The sequence below is a fragment of the Dermacentor albipictus genome, chromosome 3 (assembly GCF_038994185.2).
Source record: "Dermacentor albipictus isolate Rhodes 1998 colony chromosome 3, USDA_Dalb.pri_finalv2, whole genome shotgun sequence".
Classification (NCBI taxonomy): domain Eukaryota; kingdom Metazoa; phylum Arthropoda; class Arachnida; order Ixodida; family Ixodidae; genus Dermacentor; species Dermacentor albipictus.
In genome coordinates this window covers 104687172-104714049 of record NC_091823.1, presented here as the reverse complement: position 1 = coordinate 104714049, position 26878 = coordinate 104687172, and the positions used below count along the sequence as shown (strand labels likewise).

The 26878-nt window shown below is 46.7% G+C and overlaps 2 protein-coding genes across 2 annotated transcripts in view; one reads left to right on the top strand and one right to left on the bottom strand.

The window, feature by feature from the left end:
- The window catches only part of LOC135904913 (Na(+)/dicarboxylate cotransporter 3-like), a 32075-nt gene extending 21603 nt beyond the window's left edge, over positions 1-10472 (bottom strand). The window contains exons 1-3 of the mRNA XM_065435919.2: positions 10157-10472; positions 2696-2854; positions 142-291 (exon numbers count right to left, since the gene is read on the bottom strand). Coding sequence (XP_065291991.1) covers positions 142-291; positions 2696-2854; positions 10157-10438 — 591 coding nt within the window. The 5' untranslated portion in view covers positions 10439-10472. The remainder of the gene's footprint in view (positions 1-141; positions 292-2695; positions 2855-10156) is intronic.
- Positions 10473-13170: 2698 nt separating this feature from the next.
- Positions 13171-18389, top strand: LOC139057738 (uncharacterized). Its single transcript, XM_070536488.1, has 2 exons — positions 13171-13218; positions 18072-18389. The coding sequence occupies exons 1-2, from the start codon at positions 13171-13173 to the stop codon at positions 18387-18389; spliced, it is 366 nt and encodes a 121-aa protein (XP_070392589.1).
- Positions 18390-26878: the final 8489 nt, after the last annotated feature.

Here is a 26878-nt window from a genome sequence, read left to right as displayed (position 1 = left end):
TCGATTTGTATGAAGGTTGAGTCGGTTACGAGCGCTGTGAGCGTTAACGAAGTGCAGTTCACGGAGTCAAGGCGTGTTTGCGGACACAGGCATCCTGCGTTCACGCGGACTTCGCGGCAGAAGAGGACGTCAAGGACTCACGTTGAAGTAGAACGCGCACACACTGTCCGTGCTGAGCACCCCGATGAGTGGCAGGGCGATGACGGGAAAGAGGGCGGCCACGCAGAGAGGTACGGGTCGCAAGATCCACAGCAAGCTTGTCGTGACCACCACGTAGAGGCAGTGGAAAGCCTGCGCCAACGGAGGCTGCGCTGGCATCTTGCTAAGAACTATTTCCATCTTACAACGATATGAGGTCATGGCAAAAATATAAAGGAGTAAGAGGAAGATGCAAACATGACACTTTCGACTTTTCCACTTTTTTTGCGTTATATGAATTTCGTGAGCCTCGAAACCCTTGAAGAAAATACTGGAAATGTGCACCGCTATTCGTTTCGTGCACGCAGTATGATTGTACAAGGCCCGGCGAAAGCATAACCAACAGAAAAAAATCCAGCGATAACATTTGAGGAACTTCCGAAGCCGTAAGGCGCGTCTTGCACTCAACGATTACTTTTAACATTTGTTAGCCGGTAAAATGCCGTCAGCGGAAAAAAAAAGCAAATAAGTACGCGTGTCCACATCTCATTTCGGACAGCCAGCTGGACCAGGAATCGCGCTCTGGAGCCAGCTCATCGAACTGGCTCCGGTTCGATGAGCTGCCAGCCTACCACTGAACAATATTGGTTCGATGTCTTCACCAATATTATTCAATGTTCTTTTAACGCTATTGAATTGTACAGCTCAAAATTTTGTCTTTAGCGATGTATGGTTGCATGGACATGAGGGAACAATTGGCAAGGCCACGAAACTCGGGGATCGAGGACCAACGGAGCGGTGACGTGTACAGACACGTGACAGGAGGAGCGGAGCTGCGATGGTTGCACGCGTGTGCGTCTGATGCGTTGGATTGTGCAATACTCTCTACTACGTTGCTTTGTTTGCAGTTGGCTGTAATAAAGCGATAGCTGTGGTTCGCATATGTTTATTGCTGGGGTTCACTTTGTGCGGCAATGAATGGAACAGATGCCAACCGCCTAGGACACGGCGTGCCTAGTCGTCACGTTCGACAATATGACAACGCTTGTCCGTAGGGTGTGTGCGACGGAATTACGCGCAGAATGTGCAATTCCTATTCCCCTCTGTACTACGTTCAACCCCTCTACGCCAAAGAGGGGTTTCCTTCCCATGACCCCTTGTGTGGGTTGAGCCGACGTGTCTTAACAAGGCCTTCTACCAGGGAGCAAGAAAGAAGGAGGTTGCTCGGATGGTGGAGGGTATAAGCTTTAGTATAAGCTTTTGCTTATATTTTGTTTAGTATAGCTAGTACAGCGCTGTGTCCTCCTCTTTCTCACGCTGTCCCCGCCTGCATGCGCTGTTAACGCCATTAAGGTATAAGAAAACCAGCCAGCTGCCACATGTGGACAAATCTCTGCCCTTGCGTGTAGGGGCTTTTTTATAATTTCCTTGAAGCGCACCGCTCATCCGTAACGATGTAATAAACTTCAGTTACGTTTTTTTTAATTTTTACATCACCGCGTCTTCCCTGCCGGACCCTCTTCGATGGTCAACCTGGTGCGAACTCCAGGCAACAAAAACAAAACCCCGGCCCCACAACAGTATGAACGTATACATATATATATATATATATATATATATATATATATATATATATATGGTGTCATACGCTGCTGTGAATATTTCAGCCAAGGTTTGCTGGCGCAGCGGTGCGTGGAGATCGAAAGCGGATCGGATAATCAGTTTTCTCTCAAACGCTCTCTCTTCAACAGGACGCCTTGTCCTCACTCTCTTCTGAATGCTTTATGTCGTCATAGGACGGTTTATTTCGTCATTCCCTTAAACGGCTGCTATTGGCCGATAGCTGACATCAAGCTGCGGTCGGCTACATGGCGTAGATACCGCGGGCGGCGCAGGGTGCCGCCACGCGTCCATTGGCTAAGCGCACTGCCGCTCGCTGAGGACAAGCGCGTTTCGCTTATGTTCACCACGCCGTAGGCACCAACGGCGAAAGTCTTGGCGTCTGCGTTAACATCCCAAAGTTGAACTGCTCGCCACGGTGACACGTCCCACTGCGCCGTAGCCTTTGCACTGCAAGGCATTGACGAAGAAAGGGGAGCACAGCGGAGGCCGTGTTTCATTGCTAATAACTCCGCTTCTGCTGAACGCGGTGGAGCATTTTTTGAGGCAAAGTATTTCTGAAATAGCCGATTTTCACTTGAAATGCAGTTCTCCACTTCGATAAATAAAGTGGTTCAGGGCCCCTTTAAGAGCAGCCAACAAAAGTAACTCGTTCTGCTGCTCTGTCTCAACTGACCATAGGTAATCTTGTGGACTCGCAGACATTAGTAGTAGAGCGCTATGTCATAACCCACGGGCCCGTATAAAGTAGAGAAAGTCAAACGAACGTCGATAAATGATCGCCTAAACCAATACTGTAATGCTATCGCCTCACAGTCACACGAGTGAACCGCGAGGGCCTACCTGTCTGTCTCAGCATTTCCTTGCCTGCTACGTCTTGTCTTTTCTTGTGCGCTGCAGCGCGGGCTCAAATCACAGCCAGCACGAGGCAACTCACCGGTGCCGGTTGCATGAGCAGCGGCAGCGGGGCTAGTAGCGCCAACCAGCCGAGCACCAGGCGCAGCTTGATGAGCGTCTGGGACGAGAGGTACTCCTCGTTGCTCAGCGTGGACACGTCCTCCTCCAGGTAGCGCAGCGTCAGCGTCCGCTCGTAGCGCTGCGCCCACAATGTCAACGAGGCGGTTGCGCAACACTACAGGAACTTTCTGAGGGCACCCCCCCCCCCCGCTTCGGCATTAGTAGATACGATATCTTTTCTAGACCCGCCGTGGTTGCTCAGTGGCTATGGTGTTGGGCTGCTGGGCCCGAGGTCGCGAGATCGAATCCCGGCCACGGCGGCCACATTTCGATGGGGGCGAAATGCGAAAACACCCGCGTACTTAGATTTAAGTGCACGTTGAAGAACCGAAGGCGTTCCAAATTTCCAGAGTCCTCCACTACGGCGTGCCTCATAGTCAGAAAGTGGTTTTGGCACGTAAAACCCCAAAATTTAATAAACTATTTTCTAGTGTTAAGCCACAAAAAATACTTGAAGCAGGGACAGACAGAAGGCAATAACGCCCGTGCGGGTCTTGCGTTGTGTGTGTCCCTGTCTCGAGCTTCTTTGCGCTAAACACTGAAGGAAAGAAAATTGTGCAGATTCAGCGCACATTTTTGGAATTAAGTGAAGTGGAGCTTGCGTGATATATATATATATATCAAAACGTTTATTTAAAAGAAAAAAATGCAGAAAGCGAGTGGGTGGAGCCCCTAGTCCATGGCGTGTTAATGAAATGCTGTATATGTGCCCAGTGCCTTGCGGAGTCCTTGAGGCATAGGAAACTGAAGCATGCGCCGGTAACCTCAAGCACCCGTGCGTTACGTAATGTGACACACGAGGCGATCACCTCGCAGAGGTAGTTGGCATTGACACGCTCCAATTGTAACGTCCGATTGTGACCTAATGGTTAGAGCATCTGACTGCTGTGCTGGGGGCCTGAGGTTCGTTCCCACTGTACGGCATGTAATTGAACTTTTTTTAATAGAACTATTCGGAAAGACAGCCGCAGCATCCACTGGATTTCACGCTCGCGCGGTCTATTTAATTTGAAATACTGTCTTCTAATTCGGCAACGGTTCGGTTAGACGTACTGAAGGGATTTAAGTCGGCATGGCCGGAGTTTCTGCCGGCGTTGACGTGGACGGAGCACCCAGCGTGCAATGTGTGTGCGCGTGCTTTAGCGTACAATCAGCCTCCGGGATCCGTTATGTATCTCTTAAAGTTTATTTCCCGAATGTTTTACACGTTCTGCAGCATTTTCACTGTAATCTTAAGCTGTGATTTCCAGGAGATGAGCAGTTAATAAGCATAAGAAACTCCTAACGGCGTAGGTACCATTCTGCTGCAGAAGAAGTTGCGCTATTCACTATGACAAAAGTTCGAATTGCTATCTGTAGTTACATTGCACGCCCGCTTCGTTTGTTGGATGAGGTATCCGCCTAAGATTAAAATAGTTTTGGCTACCATAACAACTTAACGTACAGTGAATCACACTTGCCAAGCGGTCGAGCGGTCGGGCGACCGGCTGCGGACTGTGCGAGCATACGAAGCAGTGTTAGATGCTGCATTGTAGATGTGTTTGTGCTTTATAGCGCGAGGTCCAAGCATACTGCCAAACCACGCGAGGTCTTACTGCGGCGTTCGCCAATGTGGGTGATTGTTTTTTAATAGGATGAGAATCTATTTCTTTCTTGTTCAGCCTTGTTCGACCCGTAGTCTACGACGAACTCATCCGTTTTACGGAGCTCGTGTTCTCAAATATAGCCGTCAGATTCTTTTCCGCGATCCCCTTTACATATTACTGTTCTACAGGGCAAAAAGGCAATGCCGAAGCACGAACCGTATCTTTATCATACTGGTTTACCGCTGCAGTGATCGCTGTGTTGCACAAAGTCATCGGCGTCACAGAGCAGGTTAACGTATACGTAGCATGGTGATTTCGGCACCGCTAGACTTGGAATGCCTCAAAACGATGCCTGTAGCTATTATTGTGAAATATCAATATGGGCCGATCCCGAAGCCAATGCGATCTTACCAAGTGTCTCAAAGTGCTAGCTCTCACGAGGGAAGAACGCGAGAACCTATGGCACGCACACGCCGTACGTTTGAAAGAGGGACATCGGCACGGGACAAGCATGCTGCGATCTTGGCATATAATATATAATATTATGGGGTTTTACGTGCCAAAACCACTTTCTGATTATGAGGCACGCCGTAGTGGGGGACTCCGGAAATTTCGACCACCTGGGGTTCTTTAACGTGCACCTAAATCTAAGTACACGGGTGTTTTCGCATTTCGCCCCCATCGAAATGCGGCCGCCGTGGCCGGGATTCGATCCCGCGACCTCGTGCTCAGCAGCCTAACACCATAGCCACTGAGCAACCACGGCGGGTGGCATACAATAGAGTATTGGGCTATTGTGCTGGCAGACAGAGGTTCGATCCCACCATAGTTAATGCATTTCATTATACACAGACATCCACTACTTTTTATGCATGGAAGCAAGAACTTGAGGTGTGTTGAACGTACGGGAGCGTGTCACAGTTAGCGCGAAAGTGCAAGTTTGCAAGCGATCCGAGATAGAGAAATCGCACTTTGACACATGAGAGTGTGCAAGGTTGCCCCCGGATGTGACGCACGCGCGCGTGTCCGTGGAGAACATCGCGGTCGCATATTTAGAGAGTTAGCAGCGCTGAATTCTAGCCTTGTCTGTTCGTTAATTTTTTTTCCTTCTCATTCGCTTCTGTTGTGCCTGTCACTGACATGAAAACGTTAAGCAGGTAGAACGAGGGGTGAGAGAGAGCAGATGGGTAAGGGGGAACCCTCGCTCGCGTCCTTCCAGCCTTCACGCTGCAGCTATTGTAGCGCATGAACTAGCAAGCGAAGATATACACAGAGCACACTGGGCAGTGTTTTAACGACAGGGCGCAAGACAGTTCAAAAACAAGTGAAAACCCGGCACGGTGACCACTTAGCCACTCATTGTAACAAATTCGTATGCACTCCCATGCTCATCAATAGGAAAACCGTGGAGGCGCACTGCACAGGAAAATCAAAAGATAAGTACGTCAGCGCCGCCTCACTTTGCCTATAAATGCAAAAAAAATGTGTGTGTTTTTTTCTGGACAGATACCTGCACTTATAGTGTGCGCCGGCCTTTCAGTTTGATGCGTTATTTGCTTATTTTTTCGTTACAGTGTAAATAGCTGTTTTCTGCAAATGGAGTGTAGTTGACAGTACGTAAGCGCTAGTCCTGTTGCGCGTGTTTTGTTGTCCTCGTGCCATCTAGCTACTTCAATATATCGGCAAGGTGAACCAACTGGCTTACATAAAGCTGTTGCTACTATCAAGTTCAGTGATGGTTAAGTGGGATCGCACCTGCCTTGTCATTGTCTTTATTGTTCCTTGCATCTGTGTACCCGTATAGTGTTGCGAATAAAGTCTCATTCTATTTGTATTCCCTTATCAAATGTATTCCGATTCTTGCCTAGTCACATATGCCTGGCCATATTGAACTGTGCACTTCTCGTAGACTGTTTCTCGAAAACTTATTGATTATATGTATCACAAGCAAATTCAGTTCTTAAAAGGAGGGTGAAGTCAATTTCAGTGGCAACAAAATCACTCATTCATTTAACCAATGGCCCTCAGTCGCCAGCAGCTGCGGCGCACCTGACTAAGGCGGCGGTCAGACCTGCAATGCAACAGAATGTGTGAACAATCTATGGACCCGGACAGGCCACCAATGGAAACTGACCCTTGCAACGTTTAACACCCGAACTCGCTCGAGTGAAGCTAGCCTAGCAGAACCCGTTGCGAAACTATCAGGCATTGTTTGGAATATCATTGGCCTTAGTGAGGTTAGAAAAACCGGTAAGACTTATACAGTGCTTACAAATGGCCACCTCTGCTACAGAGGACTTCCAGCAAAGAAGCAGTACGGATTAGCGTTCCTAATTCATGCAGACATAGCGGGCAACATTGACGAATTCTACAGGGTCGCAGCAGTCGTAAAAAACTTTATAAGTATATATTAAAGGTAGTACGAGCCTACGCTCGAACTTTCAGTCATGATGATGATGAAATATATCAGTTTTATGAAGATGTTGAATTAGCGATGAGAGAAGTGCAAACTCAGTATACTGCAGGTAGTAATGGGCGACTTCAATGCGAAAGTGCTGAAAAAGCATGCTGGTGAACAAGCCAATGGCAACTACGGCATCGATGCTAGGAACACTCGAGGAGAGATGTTCGTAGAATTCACGGAAAAGGATAAGCTGCGAATAAAGAACCCCTTCTTCAGGAAGAAGGAAAAAGTGGACCTGGAAAAGCCCTAATGGTGAAACATGAAAGTGAATTGATTTCATACTTTCTGTCGATCCCAGCATAGTGCAGGATGTAGAAGTGTTAGGTAGGGTAAAGTGCAGCGATCATAGGTTAGTGAGAGCTAGGATTCACCTCAATTTGAAGAGAGAAGGAGTAAAATTGGTCAAAAAGAAACAGGACAACCTAGATGCAGTAAGGGTAAAAGCAGGCCAATTCAGGTAGGCACTTGCAAACATATATGCAGCCTTTCAACAGATTGATGAATGAATATGGCATAGAGGTAATCAATGCAACCGTAACTGGGCTGGCTTCAGAAGCAGCAATTGAAGTAGGAGGGAAGGCACCAAGGCAACCAGTAGGTAAGCTCTCCCAAGTAACAAATGACCTAATGGAGAAAATACAAAGAATGAAAGTGTCCAACTCAAAAGATCACATAGAATTCGCGGAACTGTCAAAACTGATATTCGAAATAATAGAGGGAGAATGGCTGAGGAAGCAGCAAAAAACGGAGGCAGCCTGAAAGCAATGACAAAGAAACTTGGCATGGGACAAACCAAGATGTATGCACTGAAAGATAAGCAGGGTAATACCATCAGCAATCTCTAAGATGTAGTAAAAGTAGCGGAAGAATTCTATACTGACCTGTACAGTACCCAGAGAAGCCACGATACCTCCATTTGAAGTAGTAATCAACAGGTTACAGAGGCTCTTTCTATAACTAGCGGTAAAGTTAGAAGGGCCTTGCAAGACATGAAACGGGGAAAAGTGGGAGCAAAAGATGGAATAACAGTCGATTTAATCAAAGAGGGAGGATACCTAATGCTTGAAAAACGGGCGGTCCTTTATACGAACTGTCTATCGACTGCAAGGGTCCCAGAAAACTGGAAGAATGCCAACACTATACTAATCCACAAAAAGGAAGACGTTAAAAAAGTGAAAAATTATAGGCCCACTAGCTTACTTCCAGTATTATATGAAATATTCACAGAGATAATCTCCAATAGAATAAGAGCAACACTGAACTTCAGTCAACCAAGGAAACAGGCTGATTTCAGAAAGGGATACTCTACAATGGATCCCATCCATTCCATCAATCCCGTAATCAAGAAATCCACAGAGTAAAATCAGCCTCTCTATGTGGCTTTCATAGATTACGAAAATGCATTTGATTCAGTAGAGACACCAGTAGTCATACAGGCATTACGTAACCAAGGAGTACAAGGCCCTTACGTAAATATCTTGGAAAATGTCTACAGAGATTCCACAGCTACCTTAATTATCCACAAGTAGGAAGATACCTATAGAGAAAGGGGTCAGACGAGGAGACGCAATCTTTCCAATGCTCTTCACTGCATGCTTGGAAGAAGTATTCAAGATATTAAAATGGGAAGGCTTCGGACTGAGGGTCAACGGCGAATATCTCAGCAACCTTCGATTTGCAGATAACATTGTCCTGTCCAGCAACACTGGGGACGAGTTACAACACGTGATTGAGCACCTTAACAGAGAGAGTGTAAGAGTGGCATTGAAGATTAATGTGCAGGAGGCAAAGGTAATGATCAACAGCCGGGCAAGAGAACAATAGTTTAGTATGGCCAGTCAGCCTCTAAAGTCTGTGAAGGAGTACGCTTACCTAGGTCGATTACTCACAGGGGACCCTGATCATGAAAAGGAAACTCACAAAAGAAAAAAATGAGTCGGAGCGCATGCGGCAGACATTGTCAAATCCTGACAGGAAGCTTACCATTATCATTGAAAATAAAGGTGTACAATCAATACATTCTACCGGTGCTAACATATGGGACAGAAACAAAGAAGCTCTAAAACAAGTTAAGGACCGCGCAAAGAGCGATGGAACGAAGAATGTTAGGCGTGGCATTAACAGACAGGAAGATAGCGGTATGGATCAGGGAGCAAACGGGGATGGCCGATATTCTAATTGACATTAAGAGAAAAAATTGAGATGGACATATCCTGTAATGCGTAGGCTCGATAACCGGTGGACCATCAGGGTTACAGAATGGGTGCCAAGGGAAGCGCAGTCGAGGAAGGCAGAAGATTGGGGTGATGAAATTAAGATATTCGCAGGTGCTAGTTGGAATCGGTTGGCGCAGGATAGGGTTAATTGGAGATTGCAGGGCGTGGCATTCGTGCTCCAGTGGAAATAAAATAGGCTGAGGATGATGATGATGATGATGATGATGATGTTCGCAAAACTGGAAAGGAAATGAAGGGTAAGCTCAAGGCGCCAAATATTACAAGAAAAAAAAACTCAAAACACTGAATCCTACTTATGGCACAAGAGCTATGTGGATGCCAACAAGAAAATTGGTTCACTCAAACATAAATATATTCTTCAATTTATCAACGGTGGTAAAACGAGAACGTGTCAGGCTGAGTCATCGCTTAGGCTTTGAGCTAGCAGAACGTTGCGTTCTTCAGGGCCCCCGACAATGGCAAGTTCCTGTCCTTGGAACCTTGGCTGCAGTCTGAGACACCGCTCGTTCGACCACCGTTCATAACCAAGCAAGAGTCGCCATATGTTGCAAGATAAATTCTAGGAAACGGTGCACAACCTGAGCACACTCGAATGCACGTTACACCCGCGCATGTTTTGCTTTTTCGTATTGCCCCCATCGGAATGCGGCCGCAACAGCCGGAAGCGAACCCACCCCCTCGCGTTCAGCAGGGCAACGCCATAGCCAATGAGCTCCCGCGAAACGTCGACTCAAAAAAGGTCGAAAACTTTTTCCGGCAAATTTCAGAACGGTGAGCCCCGGGATTTCGAGGCCGATTCAGCCGCGCTTCGAGGATGACTGTTCGAAGATCCCTGGGTTATTATTATTATTATTATTATTATTATTATTATTATTATTATTATTATTATTATTATTATTATTATTATTATTATTCAGCGCTTCTTAGGCGGCCGCTGTCGTGGGCAAGCATACTGGACATATATGCCCGGCGACCAACGAGGGCATTCCCTGTCGCGATCCCAACGCGCGACCAATCGTGGAAGGAGGTTCCTCGCGGCGTTTACGCCGCTCATACATCCAGGACTCGAGCCGCGCCCGCGTCGCGCAGTTTACCCGGAAGGGCGGCGTGACGTCCGTGGGCAGCGTGGTGCGGTTGAGCCGGTCGATGTTGTCCGAGCGCCAGGCCTCCTCGGGCAGGAAGAGGCCCAAGCCGTAGCCGCGCATCGCCTGGATCCGCGACTCGGTGGTCTTGGCCTGCGTGCCCTCGTCCTCGGTGCTGGCCCTTTTGCCGCGCAGCAGCGCGAAGCCGAACGAGTAGCGGCGATCGCGCGTCGGGTCCCGGCCCGGGTCCGGGGCGCCGGACGACGGGCCACCGCGAGCGAGCTCCTGAGACATGGCCGCTGCACTGGTGTGCTCGGCGTCGGCTTTCTTCTCGGGGGGCTCGCGAGCAAGATGATGACGATGGCGATTTTCTCCGGAAATGGCGCAACCCCACTGCGCGGGGGGATGGATGGATGGAAGCAACTTTATTCTGAATCCGGCAAATTTCACGACCCGGGCTCAGGTCTCCCATGAGGGGACTTCGAGGCCTTGCCTCGTCGCCGCCTCTCGGGCTTGCTGGACAGCCCACTCTTGAGTCTTGAGGTCGGAGCTGCGCAGAGCGGCGGCCCACTTCGACGCAAGAGCCTCCGGAGCTACTGCCATTGTAGCTGATGTAACCCGACACTCCCACAACATGTGTGACAGCGTCGTCTCTAGTTTCCTGACATAATTTGCAAAGAGCAGTCGGGTATTGCGCGGGGAAAATGCGCGGGGGGATACAGGCGGAGACCCGGGTGGTATCACGAGAACAAAACAAAAAGTGTGAATGAGAACAAAAGAAGCCTATCGTAGATCCAATAAAGCGGCGCGTAATACAGCAGTCAGTACTACGAAGAAAAAATTGTTTTAAAGCGAAAGGGCATGGTCTGGTTCCCCAGAAACATCTTGTTGAAACTCGAGTAATGTGGAGAAAATATTTGCTGAACTTTCAATTTCTACCTGCATTCTTGAGTTATGCGAAGTGACCGTGGTGTCGTCCGTGAACAAGAAGAGACACTTTGCTCGCGTATTTTCGTAGTAGAGGGCAGGTCATGAGTTATTTCTAAAAATAAGTTTAAGGAGTGCGGGATAATCACAGCTGTATCAGTATATATCACGTGTGCAAGCGCTCAGGAGCGTTATGTGCTTTAGCAATGGCGAAGAACTTATCGTGCCCTCCTGGGTGAACTATTGTTGCTACCAAAATCAATCTCAACGAATATAAAGGAAACATTATTAGAAACGTTCATGCGAAATTTAATGCGCGTGGATAAATTACAGCATTTCTAAAACTTTTATTTAGCGAGTTCTCGAAAGCGTTATGAGACCATTGTCATGAGTGTTTCTCAAAGCGCTCAGAAAACTTTATGTCAAACCTCTTTCACTTTCGGTTGAAATAAAAACAATGTTGAGGGTGATGTGGGAAAATAGTTTAACGTTCTATCGTCTAATTACTATACTTGCAAATATTTATCTAACCCCCGATTATTCTTTTTATTGCTCTCTGTGCTGGATCAGGACTCTGTGCTGATCATATGAAGTACACCGCTGGGAGCCGCGAGCTCTGCAGCTGTAGAAGTAGTGGCATGGGAGGTCTGGAACCGTTGGGTTATTCTCCTTGCTGGTATAACTACAGCGCCACCGGACCTTGTTGATGTAGTTGAGCCATCAGTATAGACGTGAGTGCAGTCGCTGTATTTCTCGTACGAGAGGACTAAAGAAAGCTGCTTGGGTGTTTATGACGGCAGGTCCGACTTTCCCTGAAGTCCTGGGATTGCGGGATTTACTTGAGTACGGCTCACACGCCACTTAATTACAGAGAAACGAAATTATCCTGGAAGCTGCTCGATAGAAAACAGCTTCGTTGAAATTTTGTTGTTGCGATTCCGTAAGATCACGCAAATCTGCTGTCTCTTTTCAACGATCGATTCCAGAATAACCAGAACTACTCTTGCTCTGTTAGGGGAAACGCACGACATCAGCAAATAATACATGTACACCCGACCACAAAATATTACGGACCATGAAATTTGAGAAAAAGCTGAACATCTCCACAACCTCACAACGCAACCTGGTATTTGCATTTCGGGCATCGGCTAGAATATGTTAAGAACATTTTCGTATACAGTTCTACTGGATACTGCTGCAGGCTGCTTGGAAATTGAAAGTTTTCTGCGATCCTGTGGTCCGTAAACTTTTGTGGCCGGGTGTACACTGAGGGCCCAATTCACAAAGCCTTTCGTTCCTAAGGGCAGTTCGCATTAGGTCGGCTGCCTTCACTAACAATACATGTTTAATTTGCGATACACTAGCATCTACGCTGACGAGTAATTCTAGCTTTAGAACTTTTTTATTACCGGCTACTATATTTCTTCACTGGAAAGATGCTAGCTTGATTTATTTTCATAAGCAATATAAATTATCTATATATCACCGGTTTAATTTGCTCCACTGCTTAATTTTTTATTGCCGTTAGTAGTTCGGCACATCGCGAAGCAGTGAAAGTTGTTCACGATAAATAAAAACGTACTACAAACGTTCTAGATCGACCTCATGTGAACAAGGTTCCCGTGAAGGTGCACAGTTTCAAACCATAAAATATATTTCGTCGTGACAGTGCTTACATATTGTCAAGCATGTTCAAAAGTGCGTGGCTCCGCGCTCACTTCGATGTTGGTGCATGTAGGTATAGAGCGTTATGATGCAATAGCCCATGCCGACTATTGAACATATGCCAATGAATAGGCAGCCCAAGCTGATATATCACAATATCTGAAATGTTAAGAAATTTAGCCACTAATTTAGAATAGGTAGGTTAATATTGTTACAAAGATAATGTGTATTTACAAATTACGCGACACTTTGAGCATAACGGTGAGCAAGTAGAGCCAAGTGCAATCTGTGGACAGGTGCCCATGTCTGTACCTTGTAATGTTTTGTGTGTACTCTCTTAAGCGATCATTTACACACCGGACTGTCTGGCCGATCTATTTTAAGCCACAGGTTTGCGGTATACCACCCACCACTGCTTTTGCGCAGAGCACAACATGGTTCTGGTGCTTTGTCTGGCACCCTCTCGGCTTTTCACCGACAGGGTCAGTGAGCTCGCACAGGTGGCTTAGCATTTCAGGTGCTGAAAAAAGCCCTTTTCATTTTGCCGACCTGACTGGCTGCTTTCTTCCGCCCATGCGAAACCTTATCTATATACAGAACGACCACCAGCTTCTGCTTTTTCCTGAACGGTTTCCCAGGGACGCCATCGGGGTTTCGCATTTTCTTAAGAAAGTTCCTTGGAAATCAGACGAGCACCTGCATTGGATGTCCTGCCGAAACCAGATGCGCTGCTTGTTAACGCAGGCTGGTCTCCTCAGGAGCATAACAACAAGACATCCGAACGGTATTTGCAAAACAGAGGTTAACAATACCACGCTTTTCGAATGAGATGAATTGTACTCCAGAAGTTATTTTTAGCTCCGGGATGATAAGCCAAGCGTGCATGTTTGTCGTTAACGTCTAGTCGGAGATGAATAAATTACAACGCGTGACCAACCGGTAATTGACGAGTTAAAATGAGAGAGGTGAAGCAGCTAGCTCAGGAAGTTTTATAAAATCTCGGCTTCCTGATCAATGCTGCCGAGGGCACTGTCATGGAGGACTATAAAATCGTTAACCTATCTAAAATTACCTAAAACTATAAAACCGTCGATGTTGTTGATTAAGCATTTGTCTTGCTTAGCTAAAATCAATCCAGGAAAAACATGGGGAAGGCTCGAAAAGGAAACTTAAGAGGATGAGCAATACAATAACAAGGTAAAAGCGGCAGTCAACGTTTCCACAAGTGTACTTGTCTTTCTCAACGTGACATATGCTTTCCTCGGCACAGTATATATTGTTAGGGTTCTTCTAAAGGGGACAACGGGTAAAGCGGGTGGGTGCGGCAACGACTTAAGTTGTGTTAGCGGCGAGGGTGTAAAATTGAGAATAAAGGAATGCTGTGCAGAAGGCCGGTGACACGGCCGTGCGTGTCAACGGCCGTGTGCACAGCACCCGAGCAAAGCGTATGTCGCCTTGAAAAAGACAAGTCCACTTGTCGGAACCTTGGCTGCCGCTTTCACCTTGTTCTTGCTTTGCTCAGTGGCTAAAAGCAAGTCACTTAGGAGCGGTGTCCGGTAGCATCCGATACAAACATCTTGTTTTTGAATGTACACTTCTTCGTTCCTCTCGATGCGCGCTTAATCTAGGCAAAAGGTGAAGAGATTGGTAGATCTAGATACAGTCAAACTTGTTCCATATTGAGATGCTAATGCCCCAAAGCTATATCAGTACATTTGTAGCAGGCATCGTCGACGGCCCGGAAGATGAGGAGAACGGAGGCTGCCTAGGGACAGGCCATTGCTACAAAGTGAAGCAGGTGCATGGCTCACATCACGAGCGGCTGGCGCGATGTGGGCGGAGAGGTTGATCCGCCGAGGAAAGGACGTCAGCTAGGGCCTTCTGCTCAGTGAAAAGATACTCCTGTTAATTGTGGCTCATTGCCAATCGCTGATTTTGCACGTCACAAGATTGGCGACCATTACCTGATGCTGCTACACATCCCTCGACACATACTCGCATCTGAGGTTGCGGCAGCAAATAGAAAAGGTCTTTAAGATCTACAGGCCATGCTTTCAAGCTCTTATTCGAGTGCTGCTTAAAAAATCTCCACAATAGCTTCAGTGTTTTTCATCAAGTATGGGCTGTAAATTGAAAGGAGCCCTAGCTTGCCCTGCAGAAACATTGCAATGCGGAGTTCCTGCATAATTTGTTCTTTCTCGCTCCCTTATCTCTAAGGCTGCACCAAAGTTTTGTTCTAAACGACAGCGAGCAGTAGTTGAAACGTGTGTGATAACAGCGACCATTTGGCGCACGCCGAAATATCTGACACGAGAGTTTGATTCAATCTCACCCCTTCAAAGCTCGGGGTGTTAGCTATGAAACAAATGCAAGCAGCTTTTGTGCACCCATGAGTAAGTGAAAAATTTTAGTGTGCAGCTGGAAGTGCAAGAATGCACTTTAGTCATTCTACATTTGTTTGCGTTTTAATGTAAGCTGATATTACACGCAGAAAGCACAGACGTAATTCGTCCTCAGCGAGCGTGCTCGCGCAAGAAACATTTCGCACATCCGCCTTCACACTACGGACGTTCTAAGTATACGAGTGTCAAATCGGATCTCACACACTCTTAAAAAATACACCCTTTAGCACTTGTCCCACAACAATAATCGTCTTCTGTCTCGCCTGCATTTCCTTTCTTTAATGCTGCGAGCCCGGTACAAGCTTCGAAGTCACGAACGGCTTGCACGTTATCAGCGTAACACGCCATTCTCGAGAGAAAATTAGCGAGCGCTGAGTTTTCGAGAAATGAAACGCAAGCGCGGCAGATGGCAAGTATTGTTGTAGGACAAGACAAGCCCCAAAGGGTGTCAACTTTCGTAAGAGTACGTAAAACGTGTAATCGTTATGGAACGTTTGCTGTTCTCAACCTGTCTCTATGAGCCTGGAATCTTCTCGAAAACGCTCAGGGGGTCCAGATAGCCTGCTGTAACTTTCAGTTGCCTTCACCTGACCGAACATTGAGAGCTTTCGCCTTCGCCGATTCCTTTTGTTAATAATTCTGCGGTGCCCTGAGCAAGACCCTATATAGAGGATGTCCAAACCACCATGCACCGAGTCGCACTAAGAAGCAGTCGGTATTATTTTTTTAGTGTATGACGTGTTATTATTTATTGAAGAGCAAGTAATTAACTTTTTCATTTTTGTTCTGATTGTTTACACGCGCAATAAGTGACTGTAGAGAATCATAAGACAAGTAAAAAGGGGGTACTTCTAGCAATGTGTGCATTGGACGTTTACTTTTTTTCGACAAATAGAAACAGTCCGCGGAATAGAAAAAATAAAAGAAGAAAACATGTGGCCACGCACCAGTGAGCATAGAATAGCCGTGCCATCAAACGTGCATCAAACGTGTTATTGAGTCGAGCGGCGCCGATTACCACTCACGTGTACTTTCCACTGCGTGTGGACAGCTCCCGGCGTTTACTGCGTGTCAAGGTCGAGGGCTGCCCTGAACGACAAGCCTGAGGTGAACGGCTTGCTTTCGCACTGAGAGTCTTTGATGACGTTGATATTCTGCGTGCGCGCGTCAAGCGGTATTTTTTAATGCGTATTTCTCGGGCTTTCTCTATTTGCCGAAGAAAAAGTGAAAGCGGCAAGTAGGCAAACACTTCCCTATGTGTTGTCTTAGGAATCTCTACAACCGCTTAATTGGCCTCTCGACAATTACAACAAATAAAAAGGTCAAATGATTACACTTATTTAAGTACCTGGATGTAATGGGCTGAAATTTAGTTGTGGTTTCTCGACAAGACACTAAACAATAGGCACTTCGTCTTACTTGCGTAGAATAAACCATGTAGCCTCTTTTCTTATTTTACACCTCGGTGCATGATAGTTGGACACCCTGTATAGTCACCGAGGCTATATCAAGCGGGAGCTCATCTTATCGCAGCGATTGATACATCGCATCGGCGGCCACCGCTGCTCCACGAAGAATAGCCACATGAAGGCAACCGGCAATAAAGTGACGCAACGCATAAGGGAAACGACGTTCTTTAAAAAATGTAGGAATAATTTTAACTAAATATTCCCTCTCACTCTCAGCTCCAAATTTCGTTTCAATGTAAGCGCTTGAATTTCTCATATGTGTTGTTTCGCCGATATTGGGCTCATATGGTTCTTAAAAAGTGAGAGCATCGGTTCTTATTCTCGCTGTGTAAACAGATGGCCTCGACCTTAGCGTCCTTGAGGCTTTGACATCACACGACAGTTCATTGGCAAGTCATCCACTAGAATGAGATCACGCACTTACTATGTGATGCCTGCGAATGAAAGAGAATGTTCCCGATCCACCACCGTGACCATGAAGGGCGCTGGTAATAACACATTCAAAGCCACCGAATTATGTTGAAAAATTTAGGCCGATCAAAGACAGTCAGTTTGGACTTTGCAAACATAACTGTAAAAAATGGCGTTACTTGAACAGAAAGAAAGCATTCTAACAGAGTTTGAAGTAAAAAGCTAGTTGTAACGATTGATTGATTGATTGATTGATTGATTGATTGATTGATTGATTGATTGATTGATTGATTGATTGATTGATTGATTGATTGATTGATTGATTGATTGATTGATTGATTGATTGATTGATTGCCGGCTGAAGCAGTAGCTCAAATGTATGATCAGCACTCGCATTGTATGGAGGGTATGGGTATGGGTTCGACTTCTGCTGGTGTCAAGCTGTCATGTATTCCACTTTTGCTTCCCTTTCCTTTTTTTTACAAATATTAGGCTCATTTATTATGCCTAATAATTAAGCTTAACCCTCAATTTAAATAGATAAACAGGTAAATTAAAAGGAAACCAGTTTTCTCTACGATTTCGCTGGTTTAGTTCTATGTTGGCGTCATGTGGTTCTCCCTGAAAAATTGTGTATATCCAGCATACATGTTGGAAGCTATGTGACGCGGCGTTTTCTAGAAGCGCTTAGTCATTAGAGAAATAAATTATATACGCACTGTTGTGCTTATTTGCATCACATGCAGCGCGTCAAGTTTGGAACTTGGATTTTTTTCATCCAAGCAACTGGACGCGGAGGTTGGGGTTGAAGAAGTCAGGCGGGCCCTACACGACTTCAACGGCCCCCCGGCCCGGACAAGATCCCCAAAAATGCCCTCAGGAACCTGGAAGACAAATCAATAAAGTACCTGACCGAGCTCGTCAACCAGACGAGGAGCAGCGGCAAAGTTCCGGGAATGTGGAAGAGGGACACCACCATCCTCATTCTCAAGCCCGGCAAGCCGCCCAGTCTCGGCCCCTAATCTCAGGCCCATCTCACTCCCTTCATGTGAGGGCAAGGTGGCCGAGCACGCAATCCACAACAAGGTCTCCCGGTACTTGGAAGAGAAGGACGTCTATCCCCACAACATGACAGGCTTCAGAGCGGGCCTTTCGACGCAAGACGCCATGAGGCGGATCAAGGATCAGGCCATCGATCGCAACACGAGAGACATGGGAGCCACACTTGACCTTGACTTGGAGAAGGCCTTCGACAACATCCTCCATTCCTTTGTCTTGGGAACGATCTCGAGCCTTGGTTTGAGCAAACACTTTCATGACTTCAAGAGATCTTTCCTGCCGGACAAGAAAGCCATCCTACAAGTGGGTTAGGCTCTGTTCTAGAGGGGCGCAACAGGGGACAGTCATATCCCCGACCCTCTTTTACCTTGCCATGATCGGTCTATCCAGGAAACTCTCCGAGGTCGATGGCATTAACCACACGATATATGCAGACGACGTCACCATATGGTGCCCCGGTTGCAGCACCGGACATTTAGAGGCTGCACTTCAAGAAGCCATCGAGGTCACAGAAGACTACCTGAGACCGACCGGTCTCCGATGCATGCCGTGGAAATCAGAGGTACTACTATATAGGCCCAAGCGCAGGGGCCCCAAAATAAAAGGTCGGAGGCCTGTACAGGACATCGGCATCACTCTTCGGACAAGTGAGGGCTGTCTCATCCCCAGGGTGGACTCTCTCCGGGCTCTGGGTATGACGATCGAATCGAACGGCTCCAACAACGAGACGATACAGAAACTCTCCAAGAACACGTACAATTCGCCGCCTGTTCAACTCCAACAGCGTCCAACGCTTTCACGGTTCGACTCTTGCGTTCAGCAAATCGTTTCTTCCCGCAGCCATTGAAGACTGGAATTGCCTTCCCGAAGCAGTTGCTCTTGAGAGAAATCCAGAAACATTCAGGCAGTCATTAACTGAGATCTTTGTCAAATAACTTGAGCTACACATCTTTTGTTTTCTCGCACCATTTTTACGTTACAAGCGTTGTCCAATAGAAGATATTGATTTACATTATGCTTTGTATACATTGACTTGAATTTCAATGTCCGGTTGGGTGTCAGTCTCTTATTATAATGTATCTCTTCGTTTGTTAGCTTATTCCTAATTACTTGCTACATCCCGTACTTGTGTTTTACCTTTTTGCCTTGTGTTTTCCACTGTTCTTCACCATACCCCTCTTCTTTATGCGCTCTGTACTTGCAACGTAGTTCGTTCACTGTTGAATAGCACTCGCTCCACTATATGTTATTTCAGTACTGTTCCCCCCCCCTCTTATGTAATGTCCTGTTAAGGGTCCATAAGGGTTAATAAATGATCATGATGAATGCCATCAGGTTAATAAGAAGGGTTACCAACGAGCAGCAAGAAGTGAGCGAGGACAACCTCGTCCGGTTGGTTCATGCTTTCGTGATGTGTCACTTTACCTACGTCACAGCCATGCACAACTGGCAGAGGTCGGAACGGGACAAGCTGAACGCATTGGTCAGAAAGGCGATCAGGCGATCCCTCGGACTTCCCATACACACAAGCTCGGAGCGACTGCTCCACGTCGCTATGCACAACACGCTAGAAGAGAAGCGGAGTCACAGGAGAGGGTGCAGTTCACCAGACTGCCTACCACTAGTGCCTGGAGAAACATCCTGAGAGAGCTTGGAGTTCCCCCAAGGGAGATTGAGACCACTTTATGCAGCGTGCCTCGACAACAGAAAGAGAGCATCACCGTTGCTCCCATTCCTCGGGATGTCCACCCCGAGTACAATGTGGGCAGACGAAGGGCTAGAGCTAAAGCCCTCCTGGAAGAGGCCGGCGCACGCGCCCGGAGTTTTTGTTTCGTCGATGCAGCCCGGTACCCTGACGGAGAGGCGTTCGCTACAATCAGCGTTGGTCAAGAAGGGAAAATCACAAACTTCTTTGCGGTCCGGATGACGGCGGCCGAGGTTACGGAACAGGCCGCAGTAGCGTTGGCACTGCTGCCTGCTGGACGACGCAAGAAAGACGACATACAGCAACTCGAGATCGGTGGTCCGAGCATTCGCCCAGGGCACCATCTCGAAACCGGTCTTGCGCATCCTACGGGACAAGGAAATCAAACAACACACGATCGTCCGGCTCCCCACTCACATGGGACAGATCAACCTCAACGAATCGGCCCACAGAGCTACGCGAAGAGTCGTCGACCACGCAGCTACCGGGTGGCGCGGCGCTGAGGTTCCGGACAATAGGGGTCCCCCTGCCTCGTGCAACGAATTCCCAAAGTACTTTTACCTGGAGATGCGGAAGTATCCGCTGCCGCACAGTATATTGAACAGGCTTCAGGCATTGACACTCAGACGATTGCAAGTCTGGGTATAACCTAGCCCCGTCCTCTTACACCGGACCTATCGCGCAATCCAAACGTCAAACACTTGCAAGCTTTTCTCTGGTTTTGCCAACTTGGATCACATGCTCTGGCGGTGCCCCGCGTTACGGATCGATGAAGACGTTACGTCCTCCAAGTGGGAGGCAATCCTACGCAGTCCCGATTTTGAAGCCCAACTATGAGGAGTCCAGCGGGCCCGCGACGTGGTGGAGAGGCTAGGTCTTTCTGTCCCGACGTGGAGGCGGCCTGCTACGTGCTAGTGCACGTTCCCACGGACCTCAATAAAGTTTTCCTTTCTTCCATCCAAGCAACTTGCACTGTTTATGCACCGCAGTGGCTACAACCTTAATCGCGTGCAGAGTTTATGTTTGGGCACTACGCAATACATGAGCTATGCCGAAATGCAAACAATAATTGATGCGGATACACACTGTGAGACTTCGAAGCTAGGATGTCACGAGTGTGACGATGACATTTGACTACTGTCGAGGGTAGAACGAGGAGCAGAGGTGCATGCACAGATGAGTACACGTCATTTGAGTATTCTATAACCCTTGTGTCAAAATGACACACACCCATTTTGGGGGAGAGACCAACAATTAAAACATTGGCTTAAGAAGAGAGAAGAAAAAACACATAACACTCTCGGTAAACGAGAATCGCTCAAATGGAAGCGCCCGCTAAGCTTAACAAGAAACTAAATATTTCGGCTTTTCTCCATCGGTTGGTTTTGTAATTGTACAATGCGAAAAAACAGAAAGCTCTCGTTATTCGGAACCTAAATTTTTGCAGCTCTCAGTAAACGGAACATTAGAAGGAAGCTCTAAAATACATATGTACTCTTATTTTTTCACAAAAAGCCAAAATCTATCAAGTAAAATCCGCCAAGCTGTGCGGACTGCACATGCTGAATATTTAATATGTATATATTTATTCGTACAGCTTGGCGGACACCGCCACTCGGCCCATAGCGGCCGAAATAGGAACTAGGAAAATGTCAGACACCTTACAGCACACTCCAGCACTGCTCTACCAGCACGATTTCGTGCTAATTCAGCCAACAAATCGAGCAGTAAGAACGACGTTCTTTTTTCTTTATTACCTCGGCGGTGCCTGCTCTTAAATCAGAAAACTAGCGAAGCCTAGTCAATACACATGTTCCCTACCATGCTCAAACCATGGGACGAACCTGTGGCTACATGCACTGCTTTATTCTTAACATGTCTAACAGTGTTAACAGGGTGTACGACATATAGTGATACACATCTGCATATATCTCTCTGAACAAACGGAATTCCTGTTCATCAAAACATTTCTCCAGTCCCTGGAAGTTCCACTTAACGATATTCCACTGATAGGAAAAATGTAAGAAGCCATTGAATATCAATCGCCATTGCATTTAGAGGTCTCTGCACTCTAGGGATACCTACGAGCTGGCATTTTAGGTATAGGTTTGATGCTGTATTTATTACATTATCATACAGAACAGAGGTGGGCTCGCTAGCTCTACCTTGTCGGTCATGCGGACATAAGCCGAGAAATTTGCACACATCGTCTGCTTAGGTGCTGCTTGAAGGCTGGCGAACAAGAAATTATTACAACACTAATCGCACTACAGTCATAGCGAGGTGAGTTGTGCGGTATGTTTTGAAAGTCTGTGAAGCCCGAAGAGTAAGTTACGGCAGCGATGTAGGGGGTTAATATTAGCCACTATAAGAAACCCGGGGCCCCGTTTGGATCCCATGCCTAATGGTGAGTTGCGGTGTGTGTCTGTATTTTTATTTCGTAATCGTGACCAGCATCCGAAAGGCCACCCCCCTGCCAATTACCATAGACGTCACACGCGTCCCTATACGCAGAGCAGATGATTAAAAAATAGCGACGTTTTTCTGCCTGTCTGCGTATAACAGCAGCTAGTGCGCCGATACCTGTTTCTCGCCCAGTGCGAGCACTCGGGAATACCCATTAGTGGGCGGGGGCTGCCAAAACGTGCGATAAGGGGAAGTTAGCTGCTGAAACGGTCGCTTTGAATAAATACTGAGACAGGTTTCGATACACGTACGCTAGAAGAAAGCAAACAACCGGATTTATCGTTTTCTTGCTGTTCTTTTTTCGTCCTTGATCCCATCAACCTTGCCGGCGCTTTTCAACAGCAAACAACAAACCTCCTTGGGAACCTGCCACCCTGACCTTTATAGGAACAATAAATAGAATCACTAAAAATCAGCTTCGACCGATAAACCGTTCTTGATAATCTGTTTTCATTTATTTAGCGGTGATATGTTAATTAAAGCACAAGTTAATAATCAAAGTTATATTTCTTTTTTTTATCATGCAAAAATTGCAATGCCGATACGTGTAATTGTGACGTCACGGAGTTCGAAGCATTCTTTTTTTCGGATATGGGATTATGCGGCCTAAAAGAAGTTATTAAATCTTGCTAAGTACGAGCTCTGGCTCTATCAGAAAACACTGAAGCTCATTTTAACCAATTAATAGTTAACTGGGCTCAAGCAAACCTCGTCGAAAATTCACATCACGGCGCAATTTTGAAAATTGTGAAACGCATTTAGTGAAAATGCAGAATCAGGAGCGTTAAGGCCCATCCAAGTCGCTTTCGTAAGAATAAAAAAGAAACATTCATTTCGTGAGCGCACTGTGAATCTTGTTAGTCAACCATGGCTTCATCATGGTCACAAAGTCCACGTCTCATAGAGCCAATTTCGGCCGCTCATATCACACCCAGTCATTTTGGACATTGCCCCTTCAGCATTATCTCGTACTTCACGACCATGCACCCGCTTAGCTGAATAGGCAGAATTTTTAGGAAATTTTGCCTATTTTGCCTAGGAAAAGTTTCAGTTACCAGCCCTGACAGGTATACGACCTTCTAAGAACATCTGCATATAAGGAACTTAGTCGTAACATCCGTGCTGCGTCATAACAGTGTTTTGGTCAAGGATGAGCGGCGAAGTCACACGACAGGAGCAAATCATTTTTTAGCCTCCCAGCGGAGGACCATCTACTTGAAGATTGCGCGCTCACGGGAAGAACTACAATTGAAGTGCAGGGCGTTATGGACTGGACAAGTTTATAAAGGTGGGAAGCTCAGAATACAATTGATTTTGAAGAACGACTGATGAATATGGAAGTAAATGGGTTGCGAGAGTGTTCAGATAGTGGTACGAGAAAAACATTGATTCACAGTGGAAGAATAGAACTGGGAATCTCACCAGCAAGTTTGCGACAGGTATAGCGAGTAACACGGCAACAAAGAATGTCAATCGTAAAGTCAGAGAGGCTGAGACAATGTCATGGGTGGCGGCAATGGAAAACGAAACCAGCTATGAGTAACTACCTAAGAGGGGTAAAAAACGAAATCAGGAAAGAAGCAATTCATGATAACGCGCAGATTCCTAGGAGGCGGCATGGAAGGAGACAGAGTGCACTTTTCAAGTGTGCGTGCGCATTCTTTTGTGTGCATGCGCACGTGCTTGCGTGCGCGTGTGTGCGCACGCATGTCTGAGCATGTGCACGCCTGTGTTCGTATTTGAGCATACCTACGTGTGAACATGTGCGCGCGTACTTTGTGTGCTTGTTTGTTTTCGTGATGTATATATATACACACATATATGGCGCTACCGCCGAAGGAAGGAAGACAATGAAGGTGAACCTCTAGGCAGCTCCTAGCGGGGTCGTGCCGATGGTGACGGTGCCATCGTCAGGCGCTTTTTTCCTTCGCTTCAATTTTGCTTTCACAAAGGTATAGTGCTATAAATGCAGTGTCGTTCGTTGTTGTCTCGTGGATTTATATATGGGTTTCTTAACTAAAGGATTTGTCTCCGAGAGCAGGTGTATAAACAAGTAGATGCTCCCACGCACACACACACACTGGACGAACTCACAGATACGCATGCAGATACACGTACGCGCTCAAACACGAACCCGCACGTTTACACACACGAGCGTTCACACGCGCACAGATACTAACAAGCGCGTACAAACGCAGGCGCACACACACGGATGCACGCTTAAATGCCGGCATAGACGCTCGCGCCGGCTCACAAACGCACACATGCATTCACTCACGCGCACGCATATTCAAGTGCGCGGACACGCGCACGCGCACTGGAACACGCTCGCGCAAGCGCTCACGCACGCCCGCTAAAGACGCGCACACGCACGATCGCAATTCTCCTCCTCCCTGCTGCCTCCAAAATGCCTGCGGGTGCAAACAGACCGAACGACACTCGCTCTGCCATGAACGCCATCCAACGCCAGCAGTAACAAATGGCTTTGCGGTTTAAATTTGGCGCCTCCCAGTCAATGGCCCCCTTCCGGGCAGTTGCAAAACTATTTGCTCCTGTAGTGTGACTTCACGGCTCACCCCTGGCCACAGCGCTACTTCAACGCAGGAGGAATGTTGGCGACCAAATGCCGTAAATGCTTGTGTTGTTAAAAGGGAGCACCCTCCCGGCGCTGTTAGCTTCAACTTCCTTGAATTTCGGCCCATGTGTTGAAATACGTTTTCGTTAAAATTTTGCCCATTCATATTCTCTACTGCATTGCTGTGAAGCTCCACAGAATAACGAAGGGTCAATGTCCAAAATTTCTCGACATATGTATGTCTTGAATAATAAAGTGCACATCCAGAAAGTTATTTGCGAAGCGCATCTCCTAACTTCTAAGTCTCGAAAATGTCGCCAGTTGTTATGTCACTTCACTAAAAGAAAGTCGTCCAACACTACATAGAAAAATTGGTCGCTCAGCAATCATGAAAGTCGCTAAATATAACGTGAATATCGTAAAAATGGCAACACCGGTATTAAAGCGACAATAGGGGGAAATTTTGGCCTTGTGGAAAGGTACTTTACTCAAACTGCTTAAAAAACACTTGTCTTTGGTGTCCCTTCGATTTTTCTGTTAAAATACATGTGAAACATAGAAATGTCCTTTCATTTATTTATTTATTTATTTATTTATTTATTTATTTATTTATTTATTTATACCTGACAGGTCTACTGGCTAAGAAAGAAACTATGGTAACATGATTGTCAATCAAGTGTTATTCAATAATGCAATACCGTGTACCGTGCATTCGGTGCACATTAAAAAACCCCAGGTGGTCTAAATTATTTCGGAGTCCCCCACTACGACCATATCTTACAATCAAATCGTGGTTATGGCACGTAGTTACCCAGAATATATTTTTTTTTCGGAAAGCAAGAAAGAAAATCCAACAGCGCAGCAAACGTCAATGCAAGAGCACGCATCGGGACATTCAATACAGAAATTCAATTGCAATGAAAAGTAAACATAGGAAAAACGCACTTCGCAACTCGTGTAATTGTGACTTCTGTACGTTACATGTTCATAATTACCGATATACACCGCAGTATAACTTTCCACGGCTCGTTTCGAAGGCAACACCGCATTCACTAGAGGCGCGTTTGCACCGCTTGGAAGCATCGAACTCGTGGCTGAGTGGTAGCGTCTCTGTCTCACACTCCGGAGACCCTGGTTCGATTCCCACCGGGCCAATCTTGGAAGTTGCTTTTTATTTATGAAGCGCCTGCCGTGATTTATCGCTCACGGTCAACGCCGCAAACGCCGACGCCGACACCCGACGCCGACGACACCGGCTTTTCTGCGACACGAGCTCCTTAACGCTATCGCGTTAAAAGCACGCACAGGCAGATACTAGAAAATATTACACGGTAGGCGCGCAAACGCGACAAGCCAGTTTAACTGGTGAATCACTGCAATGCAAAGCGCAACAAGAAAAAGGGCGACCACCTGACCAAGTTCAATGACATATGTTGCATTTCTTCTTCCTGGTTTTGAAAAAATGTTTACACTTGCCAGAAAAGAGAAAACGAGAAGCAGGCTGGCATCTGCCACCGGAAGAGGCACAACACCTGCCTATTCTTCAGAAAGAAGGAGCAGACAGAAACATAGAAACGGAAGCTAGGAAGACAGGAAAGAAATAGGAATAACAGAGGGTAAGATCACAACTCTCAGAGAATAAAGCCGAAGACACACATAACGGGCCACGCACAGTATAGGGCCAGTCACTGCAGGTCACGCTACTAAAAGAATGTTAAAAATAGAAAAAATAGTGTCTCAGGTCGTGTCATTCGGAAAGAAAAATATTAAGCTACAAACTTCAACCTCAGTCAGTTACTTCTACAGTTACAGTCACTTCTGCGTGATGAGCTTGGTCGCGTCGATACGCGAAACCACTGCCGTACAGACGTTCGTGGAGCGTCGTACACCGCAGGCCAAAGGACGTGACAGTCCCTCACCAGCGATGTGAGCTGTCCAGTGAAAGCGGCACACTCCAATATCGGGTGCTACAATGTCTCGCTGCAATTGAAATACCTACGCGATAGACTGTGCTAACGTCCTTGTCGGTATCAACGTTCACACAAGCTCACACAG